This window comes from Dendrobates tinctorius, unplaced genomic scaffold, assembly GCF_039654945.1.
Source record: "Dendrobates tinctorius isolate UK_male_01 unplaced genomic scaffold, ASM3965494v1 ptg000230l, whole genome shotgun sequence".
Lineage (NCBI taxonomy): Eukaryota > Metazoa > Chordata > Amphibia > Anura > Dendrobatidae > Dendrobates > Dendrobates tinctorius.
In genome coordinates, this window is record NW_027361897.1 from 12,714,748 (window position 1) to 12,739,213 (window position 24,466).

The window sequence follows — 24,466 nt, forward strand, 5'->3', positions numbered from 1 at the left end:
CTCCGCCTCATAATCTCAAATTTCTAAGGTCTTTTAAGTTTTACCATATCCATGAATGAAGCACGTTATGGATTGGTCAATGTGTAAAAAATCAGAACCTCTGTCGGTGCGTGAATGCAGCGCCGGATCCACCATTGATGTGTGAATATAGCACAACGTTTAGCACAGCAATCAATTGCAATGTTAGGTCAGCCCCATTTACAATTGTGCACGTGAACCTATAATTCCCTGTGTGTCCTTAACAATAGTAAGGAGATACTGGGAGTTCTTTTTCAGTTCTCATCAGAGTGAAGATCATTAAGAAACCACAGTACTGGTGCGACACAGTCCATATCACAAGTAAGCATTTACAGTTGTGCTCAAAAGTTTACATATCCCGGCAGAATTTTTGCTTTCTTGGCCTTTTTTCAGAGAATATGAATAACACCAAAACTTTTTCTCCACTCATGGTTATTGGTTGGGTGAAGCCATTTATTGTTTTCTCTTTTTAAATCATAATGACAGCCCAAAACATCCAAATGACCCTGATCAAATGTTTACACTCCCTGGTAGAGTTGAGCGATACCAGCCGATACTTGAAAATATCGGATCGGAATGGATCGGCCGATCTTAAAAAAAAAGTATCGGTATCGCCGATTCCGATACCGGGAACCAATGCAAGTCAATGGGGCCAAAATATCGGAATTAAAAAAAAACCTTTCTTTCCTTGTAGGTTAATTCTACATGAAGAAAAACAACTAAGAATAATGTAGAATGTATTGTGGGAGGTGGAGGAGACATTAAAGCCATAGAGGTTTAGCCCAATCAAATGGAATAGCAGGAATTAAACTTTTTTTTTTTTAAAGACGTTAGGAGTTACAAAGATATTGACTGTTAGCCTCATTTATATTTTGCCAGACATGTATGTCTTCTTCTTTCTTCTTTCTTATTCTTCTTCCTTTTTTTACCTTCTTCTTCTTATTATTCCTTTTTTTACATTCTTCTTCTTATTATTCCTTTTTTTACATTCATCTACTTCCTTTTTTTACATTCTTCTTCTTATTCCTTTTTTTACATTCTTCTTCCTTTTTTTAAATTCTTCTACTTCCTTTTTTTTACCTTCTTCTTCCTTTTCTTACATTCTTCATATTCTTCTTATTCAACAATTATTATTCTACATATTCAACTTCTTCATCTTCTTCCTGTTCTTCTTCATCATATTCTTATTTGTGTCAGGCATTCCTGTAGTTGTTATCTAGAAAAGTTAGAAGTTTACACCTTCCGTTCTGCCTGTCACAAAAGATTTACAACAGGATTTGTCCGCGTTCAGTTTGGCCTGCAGCAGCAGGCCTTTTCCAGGGGCACCACGAGGAGGAACGGACTCACCCCCATACACTGCTTAGTCTTCTTCTGCTTATAAATAAGATAATATCATTTGCTCAGAGTATTAGTCTTATGCTTAATGTTCTTCTGCTTTGTTTTTTTTATGCTTCTTTGTCTTCTCTCTCTTGTTGTTCTGCATCTTGGTGGTTGTCTTCCTGTTCTTTGTCCTCTTGAACCAGCTGACGGTACTGGCACCCGGAGGGGCAGCAGAAGGAACAAGAGCCAATGGCACTACCGAGGACCAGCTGATGGTGCTGGAACCTGGTTACTAAGCAGGAGGTACCTGTGCTACAAAGCACTACCAAGGACCAGCAGACGTTGCCGGAACTCGGATACCGAGATGGAGGCACCTAGGCCAAAGGCTCTGCCGAGAACCAGCTGACGGTGCTGGAACCCGGATGGGTAGCATAAGCTGCAAGAGCAAATGGAAATAGCGAGGACCAGCTGACAATGCTGGCACCCGGAGGGGCAGCAGAAGGAATAAGAGCCAATGGCACAACCGAGGACCAGCTGACGGTGCTGGAACACGGTTACTAAGCAGGAGGTACCTGTGCTACAAAGCACTACCAAGGACCAGCAGACGTTGCCGGAACTCGGATACCGAGATGGAGGCACCTAGGCCAAAGGCTCTGCCGAGAACCAGCTGACGGTGCTGGAACCCGGAGGGGCAGCTGAAGTTACCCCTGAAAAGCAAAGTTGGCATGCCGCAAGCTGGCCGCAGTTACCGAATCACAGTCCTACAGGGGGTGCTTGTCCTACTGGCACTACGGAACAAGCCTTTCTTACCAGAACCCGCAGTCCACATAGGAAGCACCTAAACTGCTGGCACCCTAGCCTTGGCTAACCCAACCGCAACACGACATGGCAACTTGGGGTGGCAAACTGACATTGACACTTCCCGGAAACAGCAGGCAGGGCTGGAACCAAGCTGGGCAGGAGGGAGTACCCGTGCCAAATTCAGTTATGAGCAGCAACTGGCGATGTTGGAGCCCAGGGACAAGCACTTAGCAGGCTGAGGCCTGATGTGCTGTCAATTGGGAGGCAGCAGGACAGATTGCCATCAAAACAGCAGGGGAACAGCTGACGTTACTGAACCCCACAAACACAGGAGCTAGTGTTTTACTCTGTGAAGACGGCACTTCCGAGCAACAACTGGCTGTGTTGAAGCCCAGGGACAAGCACGGAGCAGGCTGAGGCTGCATTGAAGAAATTTTAAGATCGGTTGTAGACTTCTACTAATTTTAACCAAGCTCCACTTAGGCCTGTGGCTTCACTGATTTTCGTATTTCCCCTGTCCTCCAACCCCGCCAGTTACAGCTCCAAAGTGGCGTCTGCACAATCCACACTTGTTCCTGTGTTACAGGTGTTCAGTCCGGTCAGTTAATCCCCTGATGTGTGTCTGGCAATGTCGCCTGCTCTGTCCACATTCCCATAACTAGTTTTGGGAATGTGGACAGAGCAGGCGACATTGCCGGACACACATCAGGGGATTAACTGACCGGACTGAACACCTGTAACACAGGAACAAGTGTGGATTGTGCAGACGCCACTTCGGAGCTGTAACTGGCAGGGTTGGAGGACAGGGGAAATACGAGAGACAGTGGAGCCACAGGCCTAATTGGAGCACGGTTAAAAATCAGTAGTAGTAGGACTGTGTAGGCAGCAGGAGACTTTGCCATCCACACAGCAGGGGATCAGCTAGCGTTACTGAACCCCACTGAGACACGGGAGCAAGTGTCTCTTTCCGTGTGGACGGCACTTCCGAGCTACAACTGGCTGTGTTGAAGCAGAGGAAATAGGAGGGTGTAGGCAGAGGCCTACTGTCTTTGGAATGCGGAGACAGCAGGAGAGACTGCCATCCACACAGCAGGGGAACAGCTGACGTTACTGAACCCCACTGAGACACGGCAGCAAGTGTCTTTCCGTGTGGACGGCACTTCCGAGCTACAACTGGCTGTGTTGAAGCAGAGGAAATAGGAGGGTGTAGGCAGAGGCCTACTGTCTTTGGAATGCGGAGACAGCAGGAGAGACTGCCATCCACACAGCAGGGGAACAGCTGACGTTACTGAACCCCACTGAGACACGGCAGCAAGTGTCTCTTTCCGTGTGGACGGCACTTCCGAGCTACAACTGGCTGTGTTGAAGCCCAGGCAAAATCTTGGTGTAGGCTGAGGCCTACTGTCTTTGGAATGCAGAGACAGCAGGAGAGACTGCCATCCACACAGCAGGGGAACAGCTGACGTTACTGAACCCCACTGAGACACGGGAGCAAGTGTCTCTTTCCGTATGGACGGCACTTCCGAGCTACAACTGGCTGTGTTGAAGCCCAGGCAAAATCTTGGTGTAGGCTGAGGCCTACTGTCTTTGGAATGCGGAGACAGCAGGAGAGACTGCCATCCACACAGCAGGGGAACAGCTGACGTTACTGAACCCCACTGAGACACGGCAGCAAGTGTCTCTTTCCGTGTGGACGGCACTTCCGAGCTACAACTGGCTGTGTTGAAGCCCAGGCAAAATCTTGGTGTAGGCTGAGGCCTACTGTCTTTGGAATGCAGAGACAGCAGGAGAGACTGCCATCCACACAGCAGGGGAACAGCTGACGTTACTGAACCCCACTGAGACACGGGAGCAAGTGTCTTTCCGTGTGGACGGCACTTCCGAGCTACAACTGGCTGTGTTGAAGCAGAGGAAATAGGAGGGTGTAGGCAGAGGCCTACTGTCTTTGGAATGCGGAGACAGCAGGAGAGACTGCCATCCACACAGCAGGGGAACAGCTGACGTTACTGAACCCCACTGAGACACGGCAGCAAGTGTCTCTTTCCGTGTGGACGGCACTTCCGAGCTACAACTGGCTGTGTTGAAGCAGAGGAAATAGGAGGGTGTAGGCAGAGGCCTACTGTCTTTGGAATGCGGAGACAGCAGGAGAGACTGCCATCCACACAGCAGGGGAACAGCTGACGTTACTGAACCCCACTGAGACACGGCAGCAAGTGTCTCTTTCCGTATGGACGGCACTTCCGAGCTACAACTGGCTGTGTTGAAGCCCAGGCAAAATCTTGGTGTAGGCTGAGGCCTACTGTCTTTGGAATGCAGAGACAGCAGGAGAGACTGCCATCCACACAGCAGGGGAACAGCTGACGTTACTGAACCCCACTGAGACACGGCAGCAAGTGTCTCTTTCCGTGTGGACGGCACTTCCGAGCTACAACTGGCTGTGTTGAAGCCCAGGAAATAGGAGGGTGTAGGCTGCGGTCTACTGTCTTTGGAATGCAGAGACAGCAGGAGAGACTGCCATCCACACAGCAGGGGAACAGCTGACGTTACTGAACCCCACTGAGACACGGCAGCAAGTGTCTCTTTCCATGTGGACGGCACTTCCGAGCTACAACTGGCTGAGTTGAAGCCCAGGAAATAGGAGGGTGTAGGCAGAGGCCTACTGTCTTTGGAATGCGGAGACAGCAGGAGAGACTGCCATCTCCACAGCAGGGGAACAGCTGGCAGTGCTGAACCCCACTAACACTTGAACGAATGTGTTTGGCTCTGTGGAGACGACACTTCTGAACACCAACTGACGCTGTTGGAGCCCAGGATTAGGCGAGGAGCAGGCTGGGGCCTGTTGCTTTTGGCAGGTGAAGGCAGCAGGAGAGACTGCCATCTCCACAGCAGGGGAACAGCTGGCAGTGCTGAACCCCACTAAAACTTGAACAAATGTGTTTGGCTCTGTGGAGACGACACTTCTGAACACCAACTGACGCTGTTGGAGCCCAGGATTACGCATGCCGCATGCAGAGGCCAATGGGCAGCGGTTTTTATGGAGGTTGTTGACTACTACTGATTCTAACCATGCTCCACTTAGGCCTCTGGCTCCACTGTCTCTACTATTTACCCTGGCCTCCAACCCCGCCAGCTACATCTCTGAAGTGGCGTCAGCACAATCTACACTTGTTCCTGTGTTACTGGTGCTCAGTCCCGTCAGTTGATCCCCTGATGTTTGTCCGGCAAGTTCGCCAGCTCTGTCCTCATTCCCACTACTGGTTATGGGAATGTGGACAGAGCAGAAGACCTTGCCGGACAAACATCAGGGGATAAACTGATGGGACTGAGCCACAAGAACAAGTGTAGATTGTGCTGACGCCACTTCAGAGATGTAGATGGCGGGGTTGGAGGTCAGGGGAAATAGTAGAGACAGTTGAGCCAGAGACCTAAGTTGGGCACGGTTAAAAATCAGTAGTGGTTTGAATGTTGATGGAGCTGGTGACTTTGCCGTCCACACAGCAGGGGATCAGCTGGCGTTACTGAACCCCACTAACACAGGAGCTAGTGTGTTTCTCTGTGCAGACGACACATCTGAGCGACAACTGGCTGTGTTGAAGCACAGGGATTATAGTTCAGGTGGTAGAAAAATGAACACACCAGCAGACCTGGATACAGTTGCCAACCACTAATTTAGTCTGTAAGAGGAATGGCAAAGTCTTTGGAGATCCAGGCCTTGTTCATTTTCAGAAAAGTCAGCCGGTCAACATTATCGGAAGATAGTCGCGTGCGACGGTCTGTTAGTACACCACCTGCGGCACTAAAGACGCGTTCCGATAATACACTGGCAGCAGGGCAAGCCAGCACCTCCAATGCATACTGGCTAAGCTCTGGCCATGTATCCAGCTTAGAGACCCAAAACTTGAAGGGGGAAGAGCCATCTGGGAGTACAGCGACAGGGCAAGACATGTAGTCTGACACCATCTGACGGAAGCGTTGCCTCCTGCTGACTCGAGGCGTCGCTGATGGTGATGGTGTACGCTGTCCCGGTAGCGAGGATCTAGGAGGGTGTACATTCAATAATCAGCCGAGACGAGAATGTGGGCGATGCGGCGGTCGTTTCTCAGGCACTGCAGCATGAAATCAACCATGTGCTGCAGACTCCCAACTGCCAAAGAACCGCTGTCCCCTGTTTGAGGCGTGACCTCGGCCTGCTCTGCATCACCCCACCCTCGCTGTACATACTGAGTAGAGGTTTGTGTACCTCCCTCCTCTGGAGAGATGTCTTCCTCCTCCATCGACTCCTCCTCATCCTCCTCACAAAGTGTCCCCTGCCTAGGCCTTTGTGAGGAAACACGTAGCGCAGACTGTCCAGAAGTATATGGCATTTGGGACTCCTCATCCTCCACCTCTTCCGAAACCTCATCCCTTAGTGCTTGCAGTGTTTGTTGAAGCAGGCAGATAAGGGGGACAGTCATGCTGACTAGTGCATCATCTGCACTCGCCATCCGCGTGGATTCATCGAAGGCACGCAAAACGAGGCAGATGTCCTTCATAGAGGCCCACTCAATGGTGCTGAAGTGTGAACGGCGCACAGTGCGACTTGTTTGCGCCTGATGCAGCTGGTACTCCATGACTGCTGCCTGCTGCTCACACAACCGCTCCAACATATGTAACGTTGAATTCCACCGGGTGGGTAGGTCACATATGATGCGATGTTCCGGAAGGCCAAATCGTCGCTGCAGAGCAGCGAGGCGCGATCTTGCCGTGCTGGAACGCCGCAAGTGAGCGCACTCTATGCGGACCTTGTGCAACAGTGCATCAAGATCCGGATAGTCCCTCAGAAAGCTCTGCACGACCAAGTTAAGCACATGTGCCAGACATGGGATGTGTGTGAGGTTGCCTAGGCCAAGAGCTGCCACCAGATTTCGGCCATTGTCACACACTACCAAGCCCGGCTGGAGATTCGCTGGCCCAAACCACACATCACTCTCCTGCTTGATAGCATTCCAGAGCTCCTGCGCTGTGTGGCTTCGATTCCCCAAAGAAATTAATTTGAGTATAGCCTGTTGACGTTTGGCCACGGCTGTACTCATATCGGTCGTAACAGGCTCCTGCTCTGCTGTTTCTGAGGAAATTGAGTAGGAGGAGGAGTTTGTGTACAGACTGGAGTCCTGCAATCCGTGGCGTTGGAAGAACACGTACAGCGCCACTCTCCAGATCTGTACCCGGCTCCACAACATTGACCCAGTGGGCAGTGAGGGAAAGGTATCGTCCCTGTCCATGGTTACTGGTCCACGCATCGGTGGTCAGGTGGACCTTGCTACTAACGGCGTTTAGTAGCGCATGTTTTATTTTGACCTCAACATGTTTCTGCAGGGCAGGGACGGCTCGCCTGCTGAAATAAAAGCGGCTGGGCACGTTGTATTGGGGGACTGCCAATGCCATTAAGTCCCGGAAGGTGTCAGTGTCCACCAGCCTGAATGACAGCATTTCAACTGCCAGAAGTTTGGCAATGCCAGCATTCAGAGACTGTGCTCGGGGATGGTTTGCCGAGTAAGGGCGCCTTTTATCCCATGCCTGTGCTACCGATGGCTGTGATGGATGGGAACGTGCTGCTATGGGTGGAATCTGACAGGGTCTCCGGACAACAGTGGCAGAGGTTCTTCCTTGGCGATCCTGTGAGGAAGCCGAACCAGCAGTGTGTGAGCTGGAGGAAGAGGCCCCAACACGAACTGAAGAGGTGGTAGGTGGTGCTGTACGTTGGCCTACGTCTTCAGGGTGTCTCTGCAACTCCAACTCGTGCTTGGTGCGCACATGTTTCCACATATTTGTGGTATTGAGGTTGCTGACATTTCTCCCTCTTTTGACTTTCTGATGACACAGCTTGCATTTGACAAAGCAAATGTCATCTGCAACTGTGTCAAAAAAGGACCACGCACTGCAAGTCTTGGAGCGCCCGTTTTGCCTTTGGAATGAGGAATGCTCCTAACGGGTGCCGAAGTGGAGGGTACAGGCAACCAAGTCTTCCCCCTCCCTCTGCCTCCTGTTTTGGCCGGTAGGGGAATCTCTTCCTCCGAGCTGCTCCCACCACCTTCCTGTTCCTCACGCCATGATGGGTCAAGGACCTCATCATCTTCCCTCCCCTCTTCAAACAGCTGCTTCTCCGGGGTTGTCTCGCCAGCACCGTACGCACCAGAAAGTGGCAACTGAGTCTCGTCATCATCTGATGTGTACTGAGGTGTGCTGACCATAGGCACTGGCCCACTCGCCTCTTCAGATTCAGAGGGACAAAGAAGTTGCGCATCACTGCATACTCCCTCTTCTTCACATTCAGGAATGCTGCTTGGCTGGCCCCCTCTTTCCAAGCCAACGGATTCCGAGAACAGAAGTAGAGACTGTGATGGCTCCTGTCCATGTCTCTCTGACTGCCTGGGCACTTTGGCAGGTGGTGAAGAGACAGATGGTTGCTCTTCGGTGCTCTGGTCCTGAGAGGCTGTGGAAGTAATTGAAGTCGATGCGTTAGCTGCCATCCATCCGACAACTGCTTCAATTTGTTCCTCCCGCAGCAGTGGGGTACGTTGAGGTCCTACAAAGCTGCGCATAAAGGACTGTTGCCTGCTAAAACTGGGGGATGCTGATCCACTGGTGCCCGCAGCAGGCCCAGAATCCCCACGTCCTCTCCCTGCAGAATCCCCACGTCCTCTCCCTGCTGAAACTCCACGCCCAAGCCCACGCGCCTTACTCCCTGCCTTCTTCATCTTGCCAGACTGCTTAAGATAGGCAGAAAAGTACAAAGGGGGGCCTTAGTGTGCTTATTCCTGAACAGCTGGTTACAGGTACAAGAAACACTAATTTTATGAAGTGTGTGTGTGTGTGTGTGTGTGTGTGTGTGTGTGGACTACACTTTAATAGGAGCTGATGTGGCCTACACAAGTTCCAAATGTAGTGTTTGGTGAACTTTTTTTGTGGTTTCTTTGTTGGAAACAAACTCAAAGTATGTGAACAAAGAATTGAAACTGATAGTATCACCAACTTTTTGGAGCTATTACAATGCAGGCAGGTAACCTACAATGCAAAAGATGAGGCTCCAAAAAAATTGGGTAATACTAATCTGGCTGCGCCGGCAGGGCACAAGCCAGAAAAAAAGGCTCCTCTATCTACTCCTATATAGTGTTTGCAACCAACCACTGTTGATGGATACGGATGGATGCACACTAATAGGAGAAGAAAAAATGAGCTGCACTCAAAGACAAATATGTGTGAGGCAGTGACGCACGTTGAGCGTCCTACAACCAGACGTAGCTGCAGGACACTCTACTCAGCATGAGCTGCACTCACACACAGTCAGAGACCTCTCAGACAGCCGTGAACAGTGCAGCTAAGTGGGCACTGGCACTGACAGGCTGCAGAAAGGCTCCGCTGTGTACTCCTATATAGTGTTTGCAACCACCGTAGATGGAGACGGATGGATGCACACTAATAGAAGAAAAAATGAGCTGCACTCAAATAAAAATGTGTGAGGCACTGACGCACGCTGAGCATCCTACAACCAGACGTAGCTGCAGGACACACTACTCAGCGTGAGCTGCACTCACACACAGTCAGAGACCTCTCAGACAGCCGTGAACAGTGCAGCAAAGTGGACACTAGCACTGAAAGGCTGCAGAAAGGCTCCGCTGTCTACTACTAGTGTTTGCAACCAACGTATATGGATACGGATGGAAGCACACTAGATTGAAATTATGTAAAAAATGCAGCTCAAAAATTAAAAGATGTATGAGGCAGCAGTGAGGCACGCTGGGCAGCCTACAACCTGACGTGGCTGCAGGACCCACTCCACAGCGTGAGCTGCACTCACACAGCCCTTGCAGACAGCTGTGAACACTGCTGCTAGGGCAAAGAAGGCTACAGTGGTGGTTTATGTAGCCTGGGTAAAGCACTAGATGTTTGGTGGAATCGCTATTTCTAACTGTCCCTCACAGTCTTCTACAGCAGCCTGTCCCTAACTGAATTCACAGCAGAGTGAACCAGAAATGGCGGCTGCGGTGGCTTTTATAGTGCATCATGACATCATTTCGGCAGCCAATCACAGCCATGCCAATAGTTAACATGCCTACATGCCTAACAGGATGTGCCCACTCTTCGGAGGATTCCCATTGGCTTAATCAAAGCAAGCAGGCTCATAGCATGATGGGAACTTCCGATTCCGATTCCGGTATCCGATATGACAAAAGTATCGGAAGTCAGTATCGGAATTCCGATACCGCTAATATCGGCCGATACCCGATACTTGCGGTATCGGAATGCTAAACACTACTCCCTGGTGATTTTGGACTGATAACATGCGCAGAAGTTGACACAAATGGGTTTGAATGGCTACTAAAGGTAACATCCTCACCTGTGACAAATGCCAGGAAAATTGTTCAGGATGCAAAGAAAAACCCAAAAATAACATCAGCTGAAATACTGGACTCTCTGAAAACTAGCAGTGTGGCTGTTTCAAGATGCACAATAAGGAGGCACTTGAAGAAAAATAGGCTGCATGGTCGAGTCGCCAGAAGAAAGCCATTACTGCACAAATGCCAACTGTACATCCAGGTACCTTATATAGACAATATCTTCTTTGATATGAGTCGTTCTTATTCTTTTCTTCATTCTGTCCAGACGCCGTGTTGACCTTCCACGGCCAAAGCTCGTCTCTGCAGATTTCCCTTTTCAGTAGCACTTCCTGATATGATGTTCTTTAAAAATAAAAGCATCTTTATACTGCCACATATATCAAAATGTTGCCACTTAATAAATAATTGTTCCTCAGTGTTTCCTGCACAAAATACAAAAACTGCCACTTTCCATATCTTCCCCACAACGCCTCTACATAATTTCCACACTGCCACTTGCCGTACAATGCCCCCTTTCACAATCCTCCAATTGCCCCATAACCTCCTCCACGGAGTGCTTACCAGTGACCGCCGGGTCCTCACCAGTTCTGCAGCCTCGGTGCCAGCAGCTGTGTGCTTATGTCATTACATCTGACTGCCAGGTGCTCTGCTCTGCCCCAGTCTCTGCTCAATACAGTGTTCAAATGAAGAGAGGACAGGCTTCTCCCGGACCCCTCCGTAGGCCGCAGAACCTCCTTTGGCAGGCCGCATGGTGCCCGTGGGTTATATTTGGTGCAGACCTGTTCTAAGGCCACACTTCTGGTGGTGGCTTATCTCCTTTTAGAACAATATATTAGGTATGTTGAAATTCAAGCTGTCCGATTTATCCTTTTGCTTTGTCAGCTTCCATCATGGGAAAATCGGGACACCACCATAAACATTAGTTGGTCATCCGGTCACGCAGAAATCAACATTTCTTAAAATTTTTTGTTATTTTCATTGCAAGCAGGTTGGTGGAGGTCAAATCTGAAAACTCATACCGCTTCAAATCATCTTGAGAAAAACACAGTTGAGGAGACAGAAGCTCACACAGATTCAAGTATGGGTGGAGTAGAACCTATAATCCACAGGCTCTCTATTGCATCAGTACTCAGATCTGTCTGCGCTAACCTGTCTGCTAAGCCTGGGCACTCCTGTCTGCTGAGCCTGGGCGTGCCTCAGTTGATTTTTGAGAAATCGGTGGTAGTTTTAAGTCACAGACCTCCTCTGATCTGCTTGCAATTAAAAGAACAACATGTTAACAAATGTTTAGTTACTCTTTTAGGAATTAATCAGCACATCATTTTAGGCTTGGACAGATATGATGGGTAGATAATAGGGATATATGCATATGAATGATGCTTCTGTTGCTATTTCATGGATGAGAGGAACAGTTGTTAATACTTGATCATTAATGCGTTAGTGATGTTCCTTATAAAGTAATGTGATACTTCATGTATTATGACTATTCTTTAGTGGTATAATAAATATGAACGGGTTTTGATGGCAAAAAAATTGACGTCTTTCTTCCAAAGTCAGCGCCACATTGATCTATACCTGTGGTACTGCAGCTCAGCTTCGCTTCAATGGACAAGTGTTTGGAAAAAGCGTCCATTTTTGTCTTATCCGGTTGTTGTCGTGCATCATGGGTAACCCTTTACTTACTGTACTTGGGTTGTTCTTCAGGAATTGGATCAAGTCTGATATGAGGCTGTAAGGACTGCAGGCTTCCTGGACTTGGAATAGTTCATCATATACTGCTCAAAAAAATAAAGGGAACACTTAAACAGAATATAACTCCAAGTAAATCAAACTTCTGTGAAATCAAACTGTCCACTTAGGAAGCAACACTGATTGACAATCAATTTCACATGCTGTTGTGCAAATGGAATAGACAACAGATGGAAGTTATTTGCAATTATCAAGACACACAAAGGATTGGTTCTGCAGGTGGGGACCACAGACCACATCTCAGTACCAATGCTTTCTGGCTGATGTTTTGGTCACTTTTGAATGTTTGTGCTTTCGCACTCATGGTAACATGAGACGGACTCTACAACCCACACAAGTGGCTCAGGTAGTGTAGCTCATCCAGGATGGCACATCAATGCGAGCTGTGGCAAGAAGGTTTGCGGTGTCTGTCAGCGTAGTGTCCAGAGGCTGGAGGCGCTACCAGGAGACGTAGAGGGGGCTGTAGGAGGGCAACAACCCAGCAGCAGGACAGCTACCTCCGCCTTTGTGCAAGGAGGAACAGGAGGAGCACTGCCAGAGCCCTGCAAAATGACCTCCAGCAGGCCACACATGTGCATGTGTCTGCACAAACTGTTAGAAACAGACTCCATGAGGATGGTCTGAGGGACCGACGTCCACAGTTGGAGGTTGTGCTCACAGCCAAACATTATGGAGAAAGTCTGCAGCCTGTGTTCCATGTACAGTACTATTGTGGCTGAGCTTCGCGGATAGCGATTTATAAAGAATTGGTTGTAAATGTAATTTTGTTCATTCTCTTTATTTTACAGAACTGGGATTAATCAGTGGAGGGATCAGCAAAAACCCACGGAGATCTTGCAGAACGTTGCCCGATTTAAATCTGTTCCCCCGCCGGTGTATTCGGATAATGGAACAAAAGCCACCTTTTCAGGACGGGAGTATTCACTGGAGGACTGCGGTGAGCCACATGAGCTCTGATAGTACAAAGTCCACAAATCTAGAATCAGTACGATGTCTCATTGCGATCAGATATAATGGGCCTGTTACTGTTTATTCAGTATACTAGTCTTAGGCCGGGGTCACACTAACCAACGCAAAATACGTCAGTATTTTAGATGCGTAATACGGATGAATGACCCCTAAACAGTGCTTCGTAGGTCATCCGTAATCAAGGTGTGGTCGCGTATTTTGCGCATGTAAGCATCCGTATGGTGAGAATTCCTCGCAGGCTTGCAAAATGGACATATAATGGAGCCCTATGACAGGGTTTATAACACAAACCAAAGAATAGATATAGACTCATAGAATGCATGTATATGTGTGTGTATGTATGTGTGTATATATATATATATATATATATATATATATATATATATATATATATATATATATATATATTATTCTATGTGTATATATCTATTCTTTTGTTTCTTTATTAAAACTGTCAGTGTGAGTTTACTGTATCGCGCACTGAATTGCCGGCTTTTGTAAAGGACACCGGGTGCGTATTTCTCACAAGTCACATGTGTAATCCGTATTTTCCCTTCACCCATGACAGCACCACATGAGAGAGGGATCCGCCCCGCCAGGACAGGAACCTACTGAAATATAAGGGGCGGCACCTCTCCCCCGCTTCAGTTGGGTTCCTGTCCTGGAGCGGGATCCCAGGCTGAAGTGGAGGAGGTCCCAGTCCCTATTTGTAGCCTTTCAGGGTGCCAGGAAGGGTTATGGAGTATCGAAAGGGACTATTGCCAGATGGATTAGGGAGGCCATTAGTGTAGCCTACTCAGCTAGTGGTGTTCCGATTCCTGATGGCATCAAGGCTCATTCCACCAGAGCCGTGGCGACCTCCTGGGCTGAAAAGGCAGAGGTATCAATTGAGCAAATTTGTAAGGCCGCTACCTGGGCCTCACCCTCAACCTTTTTTAAGCACTATAGATTAAATCTATCCTCCTCGGCTGACTTGACCTTTGGTAGAAGGGTGCTGCAAGCGGTGGTCCCTCCCTAAGGTGTTTCGAAGTCTCCAAAAATCTCTCATGTGGTGCTGTCATGGGTGAAGGGAAAACCACCATGGTTACTTACCGGTAGCCGGTTTTTCCGGAACCCATGACAGCACCCGTATATTCCCCCCCCCCCTTTTTCACCGTATGGGTGTGCACAATAGTCGGGTGTATTTGTGTGATGTGGTGTTGGATAAACATGTAACTAACCGGGAAGTCCTCTCAATGCTCTGTAATCCAACTGAAGCGGGGGAGAGGTGCCGCCCCTTATATTTCAGTAGGTTCCTGTCCTGGCGGGCGGATCCCTCTCTCATGTGGTGCTGTCATGGGTTCCGGAAAAACCGGCTACCGGTAAGTAACCGTGGTGGTTTTTTGCGCACCCATAGACTTGCATTGGCGTACTACGGCCGTAGTACGCTGACAATCGCAGCATGCTGCGATTGGCACGGAGCGTAGAATACGGATGAGAAATATACGGCTGGTGCGAGGGACCCCATAGAGAATCATTGGTCCGTGTCTAATGCGTGCTTTTAACGCCTCTCACTCGGCCGTATTCCTCGCCAGTGTGACCCCAGCCTTAGGGTACTGTCACACTTAGCGATGTACCAGCGATCCCGACCTGCAATATGACGCGGTCAGGATCGCTGGTGCATCGCTAAGTGGTCGCTAGTGAGGTGCCACAGAGGCAGATCTCACCAGCGACATCGCTGGGAACGGGGGTCGCTACTTACCTGTCACACCACGCGATCCTGCGTCCTCCCGCCCGGCTCCACGCTCGTCTCTCCACAGGAAGCGCCGCAGGAAGTGACCGACGAGAAACAGTCCTGGACGTTCTCGCGCGATCAGCGATAACCAGCGGGGGAGCCGGTCGGAGGTAAGTATCAGACATAGCGATATCGCTGGCAATATCGCTATAACGTCACAAGTTATAGCGATATTGCTAGCGATATTTTAGTGTGACATGCCCTTTACATTCATTTAATGAAAAATCTGTCTAAACGTTTGGAGTTAAAGTAAAGTTAAAATCAGAAAATGACTTTGCATGTCGTGTCTCCCCCTTTAACGCGCGCTTCCGGCAGTCATGCCGGAAATGTGCATCGGTGTACCCCGTCACGTGATCCCCTGTCGTCAGCGCTCATGACAATGCTGTAATTCTGCTACATAGAGGCGATTGAGCTATGGCAGCATCTAGCCTAATATGGAGGCTATTGAAGCGTGCCAAAAGTTAAAGAAAAATTTAGCTTTAAAAATATTTAAAAGATAAAAGTTCAAATCACCCCCCTTTCGCCCCATTCAAAATAAAACAAAAAAAATTAAACATATCGACATATTTGGTATCGCCGCACTCAATCTCCTGATCTATCAATAAAAAAAATTTTCAAAAAAGGATTAACCTCTATTGCTAAACGGTGTAGTGAGGAAAAAGAATGAAAACGCCAGAATTGCGTTTTTTTGGTTGCCGCGAAAGAGCAAAAGATACTGTCTGCACCAAAATGGTATCATTAAAAATGTCAGCTTGGCAAGCAAAAAATAAGCCCTCACCCGACCCCAGATCACGAAAAATGGAGACGCTACGGGTCTCAGAAAATGGCGCAATTTTTTTTTTTTAACAAAGTTTCGGGGGGTTTTTCACCACTTAGAAAAGAACCTAGACGTGTTTGGTGTCTATGAACTCGTAATGACCTGGAGCATCATAATGGCAGGTCAGTTTTAGCATTTCGTGAACCTAGCAAAAGAGCCAAGCAAAAAACAAGTTTGGGATTGCACTTTTTTTGCAATTTCACCGCACTTCAAATTTTTTTTTTTTTCCAGATTTCTAGTACACGTCATGGTAAAACCAATGGTGTCGTTCAAAAGTACAACTCATCCTGCTAAAAAACAAGCCCTCACATGGCCAGATTGATAGAAAAATAAAAAAGTTATGGCTGTGGGAAGAAGGAGCGAAAAACGAAAACACAAAAACGAAAAAGGGCTGCGGCGTGAAGGGGTTAAATCAGGTTTTTGTGTTTAAATATATTTTGGTAATTATTTTTCCATATTCCCGTCTTTATTAAATTAAAAAATTTTGTTGTTTTCACACTGGCCACTAGAACTATTTTGGACTAAGGGTATGTTCCCTTGTCGTTTAACCGGAAACATTAGACCCCCGAACATTAGGTCCTGCGCAGACCGTTCATAGTAGCCCTGACTGCCTTGACTAGTTTGTCCCAGGGGGAGTCGTCTAGGAAGAGAAAGAGAGCAAGTTTCTCAGGGTCAGGCTCTTCAGCTGACCCTAGAGGAAATGAAGACACCTCAGAGCCCTCCACCTCCGCGTCTGTGTCCTCTTCAGAGGAAGACGCCAGTCGTTTCTGCCTAGGTCTGGAACAAGTGGACAGACTAGTCAAAGTCAGGGCTACCATGGGGGTAACAGACACAAAACCAGAACGGTCAGCGCAGGACCTAATGTTCGGGGGTTTAGACCCCAGGAAACGTAAGTCATTCCCTTTAAACGACAAGGTCCAAAATTTGATTAATAGGGAATGGAGGAAACCAGAAAGGAAAGGCTCCCTACCACCAGCTTTTAAACAGCAATATCCCTTTGAGGACCCTGTGGTAAATAAATGGGACAAAGCCCTGAAATTGGATGCAGCAGTGGCTAAGGCATCCAAAAAATCTGCTATCCCCTTTGATGACATGGTCTCTTTAAAGGATCCACTGGATAAAAAGGCAGACTCCTACTTGAAAGGCACATGGGAAATGTCAGCTGGCGCCCTGAGACCGGCAGTAGCAGCTACCTGCACAGCCAGATCTATGATGGTCTATCATGAAAACCCTACCTACCATCCAGGATGCGGCAGCCTTTTTAGCCGACGCTTCGGTAGATTCCGCAAGAATGGCGGCCAAGGCCGCAGGGCTATCAAATGCAGCCTGACGGGCTATATGGCTAAAATGCTGGCCCGGGTATATACAGGCCAGATCCTGGCTGTGCTCCATCCAGTGTGAGGGAGAATATCTTTTCGGACCAGTCCTAGATGAACTCCTGGAGAAGGCTGGCGACGATAAAAAGAAATTCCCTTCCCTGCCCACCCTGTCCTATAGACGTCCCTTTGCTAGGAAGAGGTTTTTTCGGAGGAGGTCATCCAGGGACCGGGGGAGATGGGAAGATGAGAAGAGGAAAGGTACCGGTTTTATGTTTGGAGGGGGACTCCAAGAAGCATCCTGTGAGACCAAGAAACCTCCCCAAAGACTAGAGGCCCCAGTGGGAGGTAGACTATCGGCCTTCTGCCAAGCCTGGTCGCGGATCTCAAACAGTAACTGGATCTTGGGGTTGGTAGGCTGAGGCCTAAAGCTCGAATTTGCCTGTGTCCCCCAGAACAGTTTTAGGGTCACCCCGCTCATGTCTTCCTTGGCGGAACAGACTGCCCTAGAAACTGAAGTTGTTGACCTATGTCAGAAGGGAGTATTGATAAAGGTACCAGAGGTGGAGAAGGGCGAAAGCTTCTACTCCCCCCTATTTTTGGTCCGTAAACCAGATAATTCCTACAGGACCATAATTAATCTGAAAGCACTCAACAGATACCTGGTCATTCGGCCTTTCAAAATGGAAATGATCAGTTCCACAATAAAATTGCTGTTCGAAAATTGCTTTATGGTGGTATTGGATTTAAAAGACTCTTATTTCCATATACCCATCTATGCGTCTCATCAGCGTGTCCTTAGAGTGGCAGTTCATTTGGAGGGGTCATTACAGCATTTTCAATATGTCGCCCTTCCCTTTGGTATAGCAGTCGCCCCCCCCAGGTGTTCACTAAGGTTATAGCAGAAGTTATGGCCCATCAACGGGAGGCAGACATCCTAGAAATCCCCTACCTGGATGACTTCCTTATTGTAGGCAAAACAGCAGTCCATTGTCTGGATCAATTACAAAAAGCAAAATCGGCTTTGGAACGGTTTGGGTGGCTATTAATCATTAAGAAGTACCGTCTACAGCCCATGAAGGTCCAGCAGTTCTTGGGCTTAATCCTAGATTCACAGAATCAGGAATGTCGTCTTCCACCTGAAAAATTAGTTCGCCTACGTCAGCAGGTCTTTAACGCCTCCAATAACCCTACCATGTCTCTCAGGAAGGCAATGTCCCTCCTGTGCTCTCTCTCATCCTGCATCCCTGCGGTCCGGTGGGCCCAGTTCCACACAAGGGGGCTACAGGGCGAGGTTTTACGCCATCAAAAGATCCTGGGCGGTTAGAAGGCCAGTTGACTCTATCCCAACACACTTTGAGATCACTTGAGTGGTGACTAGACGAGAACAATCTCTAGCCAGAGGGGTACCCTGGGAATATAACATAACCCGAGTAGTCACCACAGACGCAAGCCCTACGGGTTGGGGAGCCCACATGGGGGAAATCTTGATCCAGGACCTGTGGGAGTGCCATCAGTTGAGAATGTCCTCCAACCTGAAAGAGCTAACAGCCATAGAGCAGGCAGTTAAAAACCTTCTTGTGTATCTACATCTCCTATCTTTAACAGCTTTGCACATAAAAGGAAGAGAAAACACCACAGCAGACTTCTTAAGCCGCAACCTTCTAAAGCAAGGGAAATGGTCCTTAAAAGTGTCCATCTTCAACCAGATAGTACAAAAATGGGGGCAACCAGAAGTGGACCTCTTCGCCACCAGAGAGAAAAGGAAGGTGCCTCAGTTCTGCTCTCTGAATCCCAGAGAGAACCCTCTGGCAGTAGATGCTCTTCTAATCAAATGGGACTTCGGCCTAGCATATGCCTTCCCTCCCCTGGCTCTACTACCCCTTGTGATGAGGAAAGTCAGGAAGGACAAAGCAAGGATTATAGTGATCGCCCCGTTTTGGCCCAGGAGGGCATGGTTCTCATGTCTGAGGACCATGTCGGTATCCGACCCTTGGGTCTTGCCAAACATCCCAGACCTCCTGTCCCAAGGCCCAGTTTACCATTCTCAGGTAGCTGGCCTACATCTGACAGCGTGGATTTTGAGCGGGCACTGCTAAAAGAGAGAGGTTTTTCCCCCGCCCTAATTAACACCCTGCTTAAAAGCAGAAAGCCAGTTACAACTAAAATCTACGTGAGGATCTGGAAAAGATTCCTTCAGAGTTCAGGGGTAGTAGCTGGACAGTCCACTCCTATAGCACAGATCTTGGAGTTCTTGCAAAAAGGTCTGGACATGGGACTCTCCACCAGCACCCTTAAGGTACAGGTGTCTGCTCTAGGGGCACTGTTCAACTGCAACATCGCCAGTAACCATTGGATCAATAGGTTTATTAAAGCAACAGGCAGGTCCAGACCGATAGTGAGGAATAAATTTATGCCATGGGATCTAAACCTAGTAAACCTAGTTCTTACGGCCATGACAGAGGCCCCGTTTGAACCTATCTCATCAGCTTCCACGAAAAACCTGTCCCTTAAAGTGGCTCTCCTGGTAGCGTTGACATCAGCCCATAGAGTGAGTGACATCCAGGCGCTATCTAGACTTCCTCCTTACATACAATTCAGGGATGACAGGGTAATTCTTACACCCGATCCAGCATACCTGCCTAAAGTAGCCTCCAGTTTCCATAGAACTCAGGAGATAGTTCTTCCATCCTTCCTCCCTAATCCCACGAGCGACAAAGGAAAGGAAATTACACACTCTAGACGTTAGGAGATATCTCCTAGAGTACCTGACAGTTACCGACCCCTGGAAAAAAGATAATGCCTTATTTATTTCCTATCAGGGCACTAGAAAGGGCCTTAGGGCTTCAAAAAGTTCGCTAGCGAGATGGATTAGGGAGGCCATTTCTTTAGCATACACCTCAAAAGGCAAACCGGCCCCTGGCAAGCTGAGGGCGCATTCCACCAGGGCCATGGCAACCTCTTAGGCAGAGAGATCGAAGGTCTCGATCGACCAGATATGTAAGGCAGCTACTTGGTCCTCTCCGAGCACCTTCTACAACCATTATAGACTAGACCTGGGTGCTTCATCAGACCTCTCCTTTGGTGTCAGGGTGCTGCAGGCTGTAGTCCCTCCCTAAAGTAATTATTACTCTCTGTAATTCTCTCAGGTGGTGCTGTCATGGACGACCGAATAAAGTCGTAGTTACTCATCGGTTAACGGTATTTTTCCGAGTCCATGACAGCACCCCGTATATTCCCTCCCTTTAGTTTAATTTGGGTGTGCACTTCTTCCTCTTGTATGTACACGGGTAATAGTCGTGTAGAGTATTGTATATAAATTGTGCTATTAACTATTGTGGTCCTCTTGTGCTCTGTAAACCAACTGATGCGTGGGAGGGGTGCCGCCCTTATGTATCTGTAGGATTCCCTGTTCCTGGAGGGCGGATCCCCTCTCTCAGGTGGTGCTGTCATGGACTCCGAAAAATACCGTTAACCGGTGAGTAAGGCTGTGTGCCCACGATGCGATTTTTAAGCGATTTTGCCGCGATTTTCGGTGCGAAAACGCTGCAAAAACGTTTAAAAATTGTGTACAGAACGCCCCCCATGCATTCCTATGGCATTCCGCACATGCTGTGCTAATGCTGTGCTTTTTTCCGCGGCGGAATCGCATCGCGGAAAAAATCGCAGCATGATCATTCTTTTGTGCGAAATCGCAAAGAATTGCCGCGATTCCGCACCCATAGGAATGTATGAGAATCGCTTACTTCCCGCATGTGGCTATGCCCACCATGCGGGAAGTTAAGCGTCTCATGTGCGGTTGGTACCCACGGTGTGGAGGAGAGGAGACTGTCCTCCAGGCCCTGGGCACCATACCCCTGTAAAAAAAAAAAAGAATAAAAAATAAAAAAATCGGGGTATATTTACCTTCCGACGTCCCGCGCTGCATTCCCGGCCTCAGCGTTCCCAGTAATGCCTTGTGGCAAGGTCCTGTGATGACGTAGTCTCGCGTGACTCTAGCGGTCTCGCGAGATCGCTATAGTAACGCAAGACCAACGTCATCACAGGTCTCGCAAGGCATCGCTGGGAACGCTGAGGCCCGGGATGTCAGCGCGGGACGTCGGAAGGTAAATATACCCCGATTTTTTTTATTTTTTTTTTTTTTTATCATTTTTAACATTCTATCTTTTACTATTGACGCCGCATAGGCGGCCTCAATAGTAAAAAGCTGCTCACACTTGTCAAACACTATGTTTGACGAGTGTGACCAACCTGTCAATCACTTTCCAAGCGATGCTTCAAATCGATTGGAAAGTACTTGAGAAAATCGCTAACAGAATCGCGGTGAAATCGCACGGAAAAAAACGCGCGATTTCTGGGAAGGAGTCCGGTTTTCACTGTGCGTTTTAAAACGCTACGTGGGCACATAGCCTAACTACAACTATTACTAATAATAGTATTATGAAAAAAACATTTTTTTTTTTTTTTTTATTTTGCACCAAAACCTGATTTTAGAGAAGTCATTTTTTACACTGACTTTTCGCTAACCCCTTCTCCCCCGAGCAATTTTTTTTTTCTTTGTTTTTCCTCCCCCTTCTTCCAAGAGCCATAACTTTTTTTTTTTTCTAGTGATATACTGTAGCTGAGGGCTTTTTTTGTGTGTGTGAGACGAGTTCTACTTTCGAATGACACTATTCATTCTCCCACATAGTGTACTGGAAAACAGGAAAAAAAATTCCAAGTGCGGTGAAATTGCAAAAAAGTGCAATTCCACAATGTTTTTTTAATTTTCCATGTTCAATATGTGGTAAAACTGACCTTGCAGTATGATTCCTGAGGTCAGTATGAATATGCAGATACCAAACATGTACAGTTTGGGGGAGGGAGGGGGTTTCAGTGGTGAAAAAAAAAAAAAATCAGAAATTTGTCAAATCTTTTTTTTTTTTCTTGGTCGCCATTTTCAGAGACCCGTAACATTCTAATTTTTCGGGATCTGGGCTGTGTGAAGGCTTATTTTTAACGCTGTGAGCTGACCTTTTTTACCAATACCATTTTGTGGTAGATACGATGTTTTGATCGACTTTTATTGCAATGTTGCAGCAACAACAAAAAACGTAATTATTGCATTTTGATTTTTTTTTTTTTATTGTTGCTCTGTTTACAATCAATTTATTTTATATTTTCATAGAGTCTGGACATTTCTGAATTTCTGAACACTGCGTTACGAAATGTGTATTTTTTTTTATTTTCAATAAGGCAAAACTTTTTTTTTTTTTTTTTTTTAAATCTTAAACTTTTATATTTTACTTTTTACTGTATTTAATAGTCCCCTTAGGAGACTTGAAGCTGTGCTCGTTAAATTACCTGTGCTATGCGTAGGGCTTCAGCGCTACTATATACAGCAAAAATTGCGATCTCCTATGAGCGCCAGCCATCAAGTATAGGAAAAAATGTAGGCTCGGCATGTGAGCCCGCAACAAAGGCAGGGGTTAAGAAATTGGTCTGTCCCACGATTGGTATGAAGGCAGAATGCCCATTTTCTCCTACGCCTCATTGGGGGACACAGACAGTGGGTGTTATGCTGCTGGCCACTAGGAGGACACTAAGTAAACCAGAAATAGTTAGCTCCTCCCCTGCAGTATACACCCTCTCGCTGGCTGAAATTTCTCCAGTTCTTTGCTTAGTGTCTGTAGGAGACACTTGGGTCTGGTTTCAGACCCCACCGTTTTTATTTTATTTTTGAATTTTCTGTAAATTTTTATTTTTTAATTAACGGAGTTAAGGCGGCGACTGTTCATTTCTACGGCCCGCTCTCCCCTGAACCATCAACAGGCAAGCACGTGGAGTAACCCTTCACGTACACTTTCCTGCGACGAATGGGGCTGTATTCCTCTGACGATGGTTCCACGGATACGAGGGAAAGCGCAACAGGAGTGCATGGAGAAAGACCTGAACAGCGCTTTTTCGGATGCTCTGAATCAGCCCCAGAGCTCTCTGTCCCCCTGCCCAGAGGGTGGATCGATTGAGCAATACCCCCCTGTAAAACCTCCTCCAGCTCTGCTACATCGCCTGGAGGATGAGAAGGACCCTGGACAGCGACGACCTGACTGAGCACAGGAGTGGAAGTATGGGGTCCGGTCCTTGACTTAGCGTCAGTGGCGGTACACTGGCGCCCGGTCGCGGCCCCGCCCGATGCTTACCGCGGGAAGGCCAGAAATTTAGCCCCCGGCTTTTCCGGCCTGCTAGGCCGCAATTTGAATAGCGCCGCCCGCGTTAACGTCACCGCCCCCTCCTCTTGGCGCCTCTCATACTCAATGAGATGCGCAGTTCTTATCTCGGGGGCCATATCTGTTACCTCTGCTGCAGTTAACCCTTTCAGGAGCAGGTGAATACCGGGTAACGCCACAGGGCCACCGGGGGACATAACACAGGACCGTGGGTAAGCTGCAACTGCCCTCAGATTAAAGCTTAACCCCTTCCCGGCACATTCCCTGCAGCTGCAGTCAGACTCTGCCGTTAACCCTTTCTGGAGTGCTATGCCTCACTCTAAGGAGGCTAAACAGGCTGCTAAGAAGCACACTGCGTTTTTTTCTACCGTGTGTACCACTTGCAGATCGGCGTTACCCAGTGCACAAACTAATCCGTTATGCACGGACCACGACCCGGCCTGTGTCCGAACTGCACCCCGACCTGCGCCCCTCGCAGCCGCTGCTGACGGGCCTCCTGCGTCTGGTACCCCTGAGTGGGCTGCGCCCCTGTCACGGTCGGTTGAGTCTTTGACCCAGGCTATATTCTCCCTCTGGGAGCACTGTCTCCTGGAAAAGCGGACCCATGGCATGTCCCCCAGTCGCGTTCGCGCCTCAGCATCAGCGACTCCTGTCTCTCGCTCGCCCTCTCCCGAGGTTCACAGCAAGCATGACTCTGAATTCGTATCTGTCGCGTCAGCCCTTAGAATCCCCCATCTCATCAAACGTTGCTTGATTCTCTTATAGAATCAGTCAACAAGATTCTGAAGTTAGATGAGGAAAATATTCCCGCTCCAGCACTCCCTATCTCATTTAAGGAACAAGCGTGTGCGCTGGTTATTTACCAGCTGTCCAGTAAAACAGGATCGGCCACATAAGTGGTTCACTGGGCGAAAGTTTACTCTGGCTAAATACCCTTTTGATCCAGACCTAATGAACGGTCGATTACAGTTCCCTCCAGTACCGCGTCTTGCTACCACAATGCTCCTATCTGTTTCTGACGGTTCCTCAGTCAGAAACCCCTCCAATCGTCAAATTGGCTACCCTGCCCTTTTCAGTTTTTCGGAAGCTTCAGGAGCGGTGTTTTTTTCCATCCTTCG

The 24,466-nt window shown here is 48.2% G+C and overlaps 1 protein-coding gene across 6 annotated transcripts in view; it reads left to right on the forward strand.

Annotated features, from left to right (window-relative positions):
- The window catches only part of MYOF (myoferlin), a 195,795-nt gene that overhangs the window by 139,880 nt on the left and 31,449 nt on the right, over positions 1 to 24,466 (forward strand). For all 6 annotated transcript variants that reach the window (XM_073555843.1, XM_073555844.1, XM_073555846.1 and 3 more), the window contains one exon: positions 13,055 to 13,203. In XM_073555843.1, the coding sequence (XP_073411944.1) occupies positions 13,055 to 13,203 (149 nt within the window). The remainder of the gene's footprint in view (positions 1 to 13,054; positions 13,204 to 24,466) is intronic.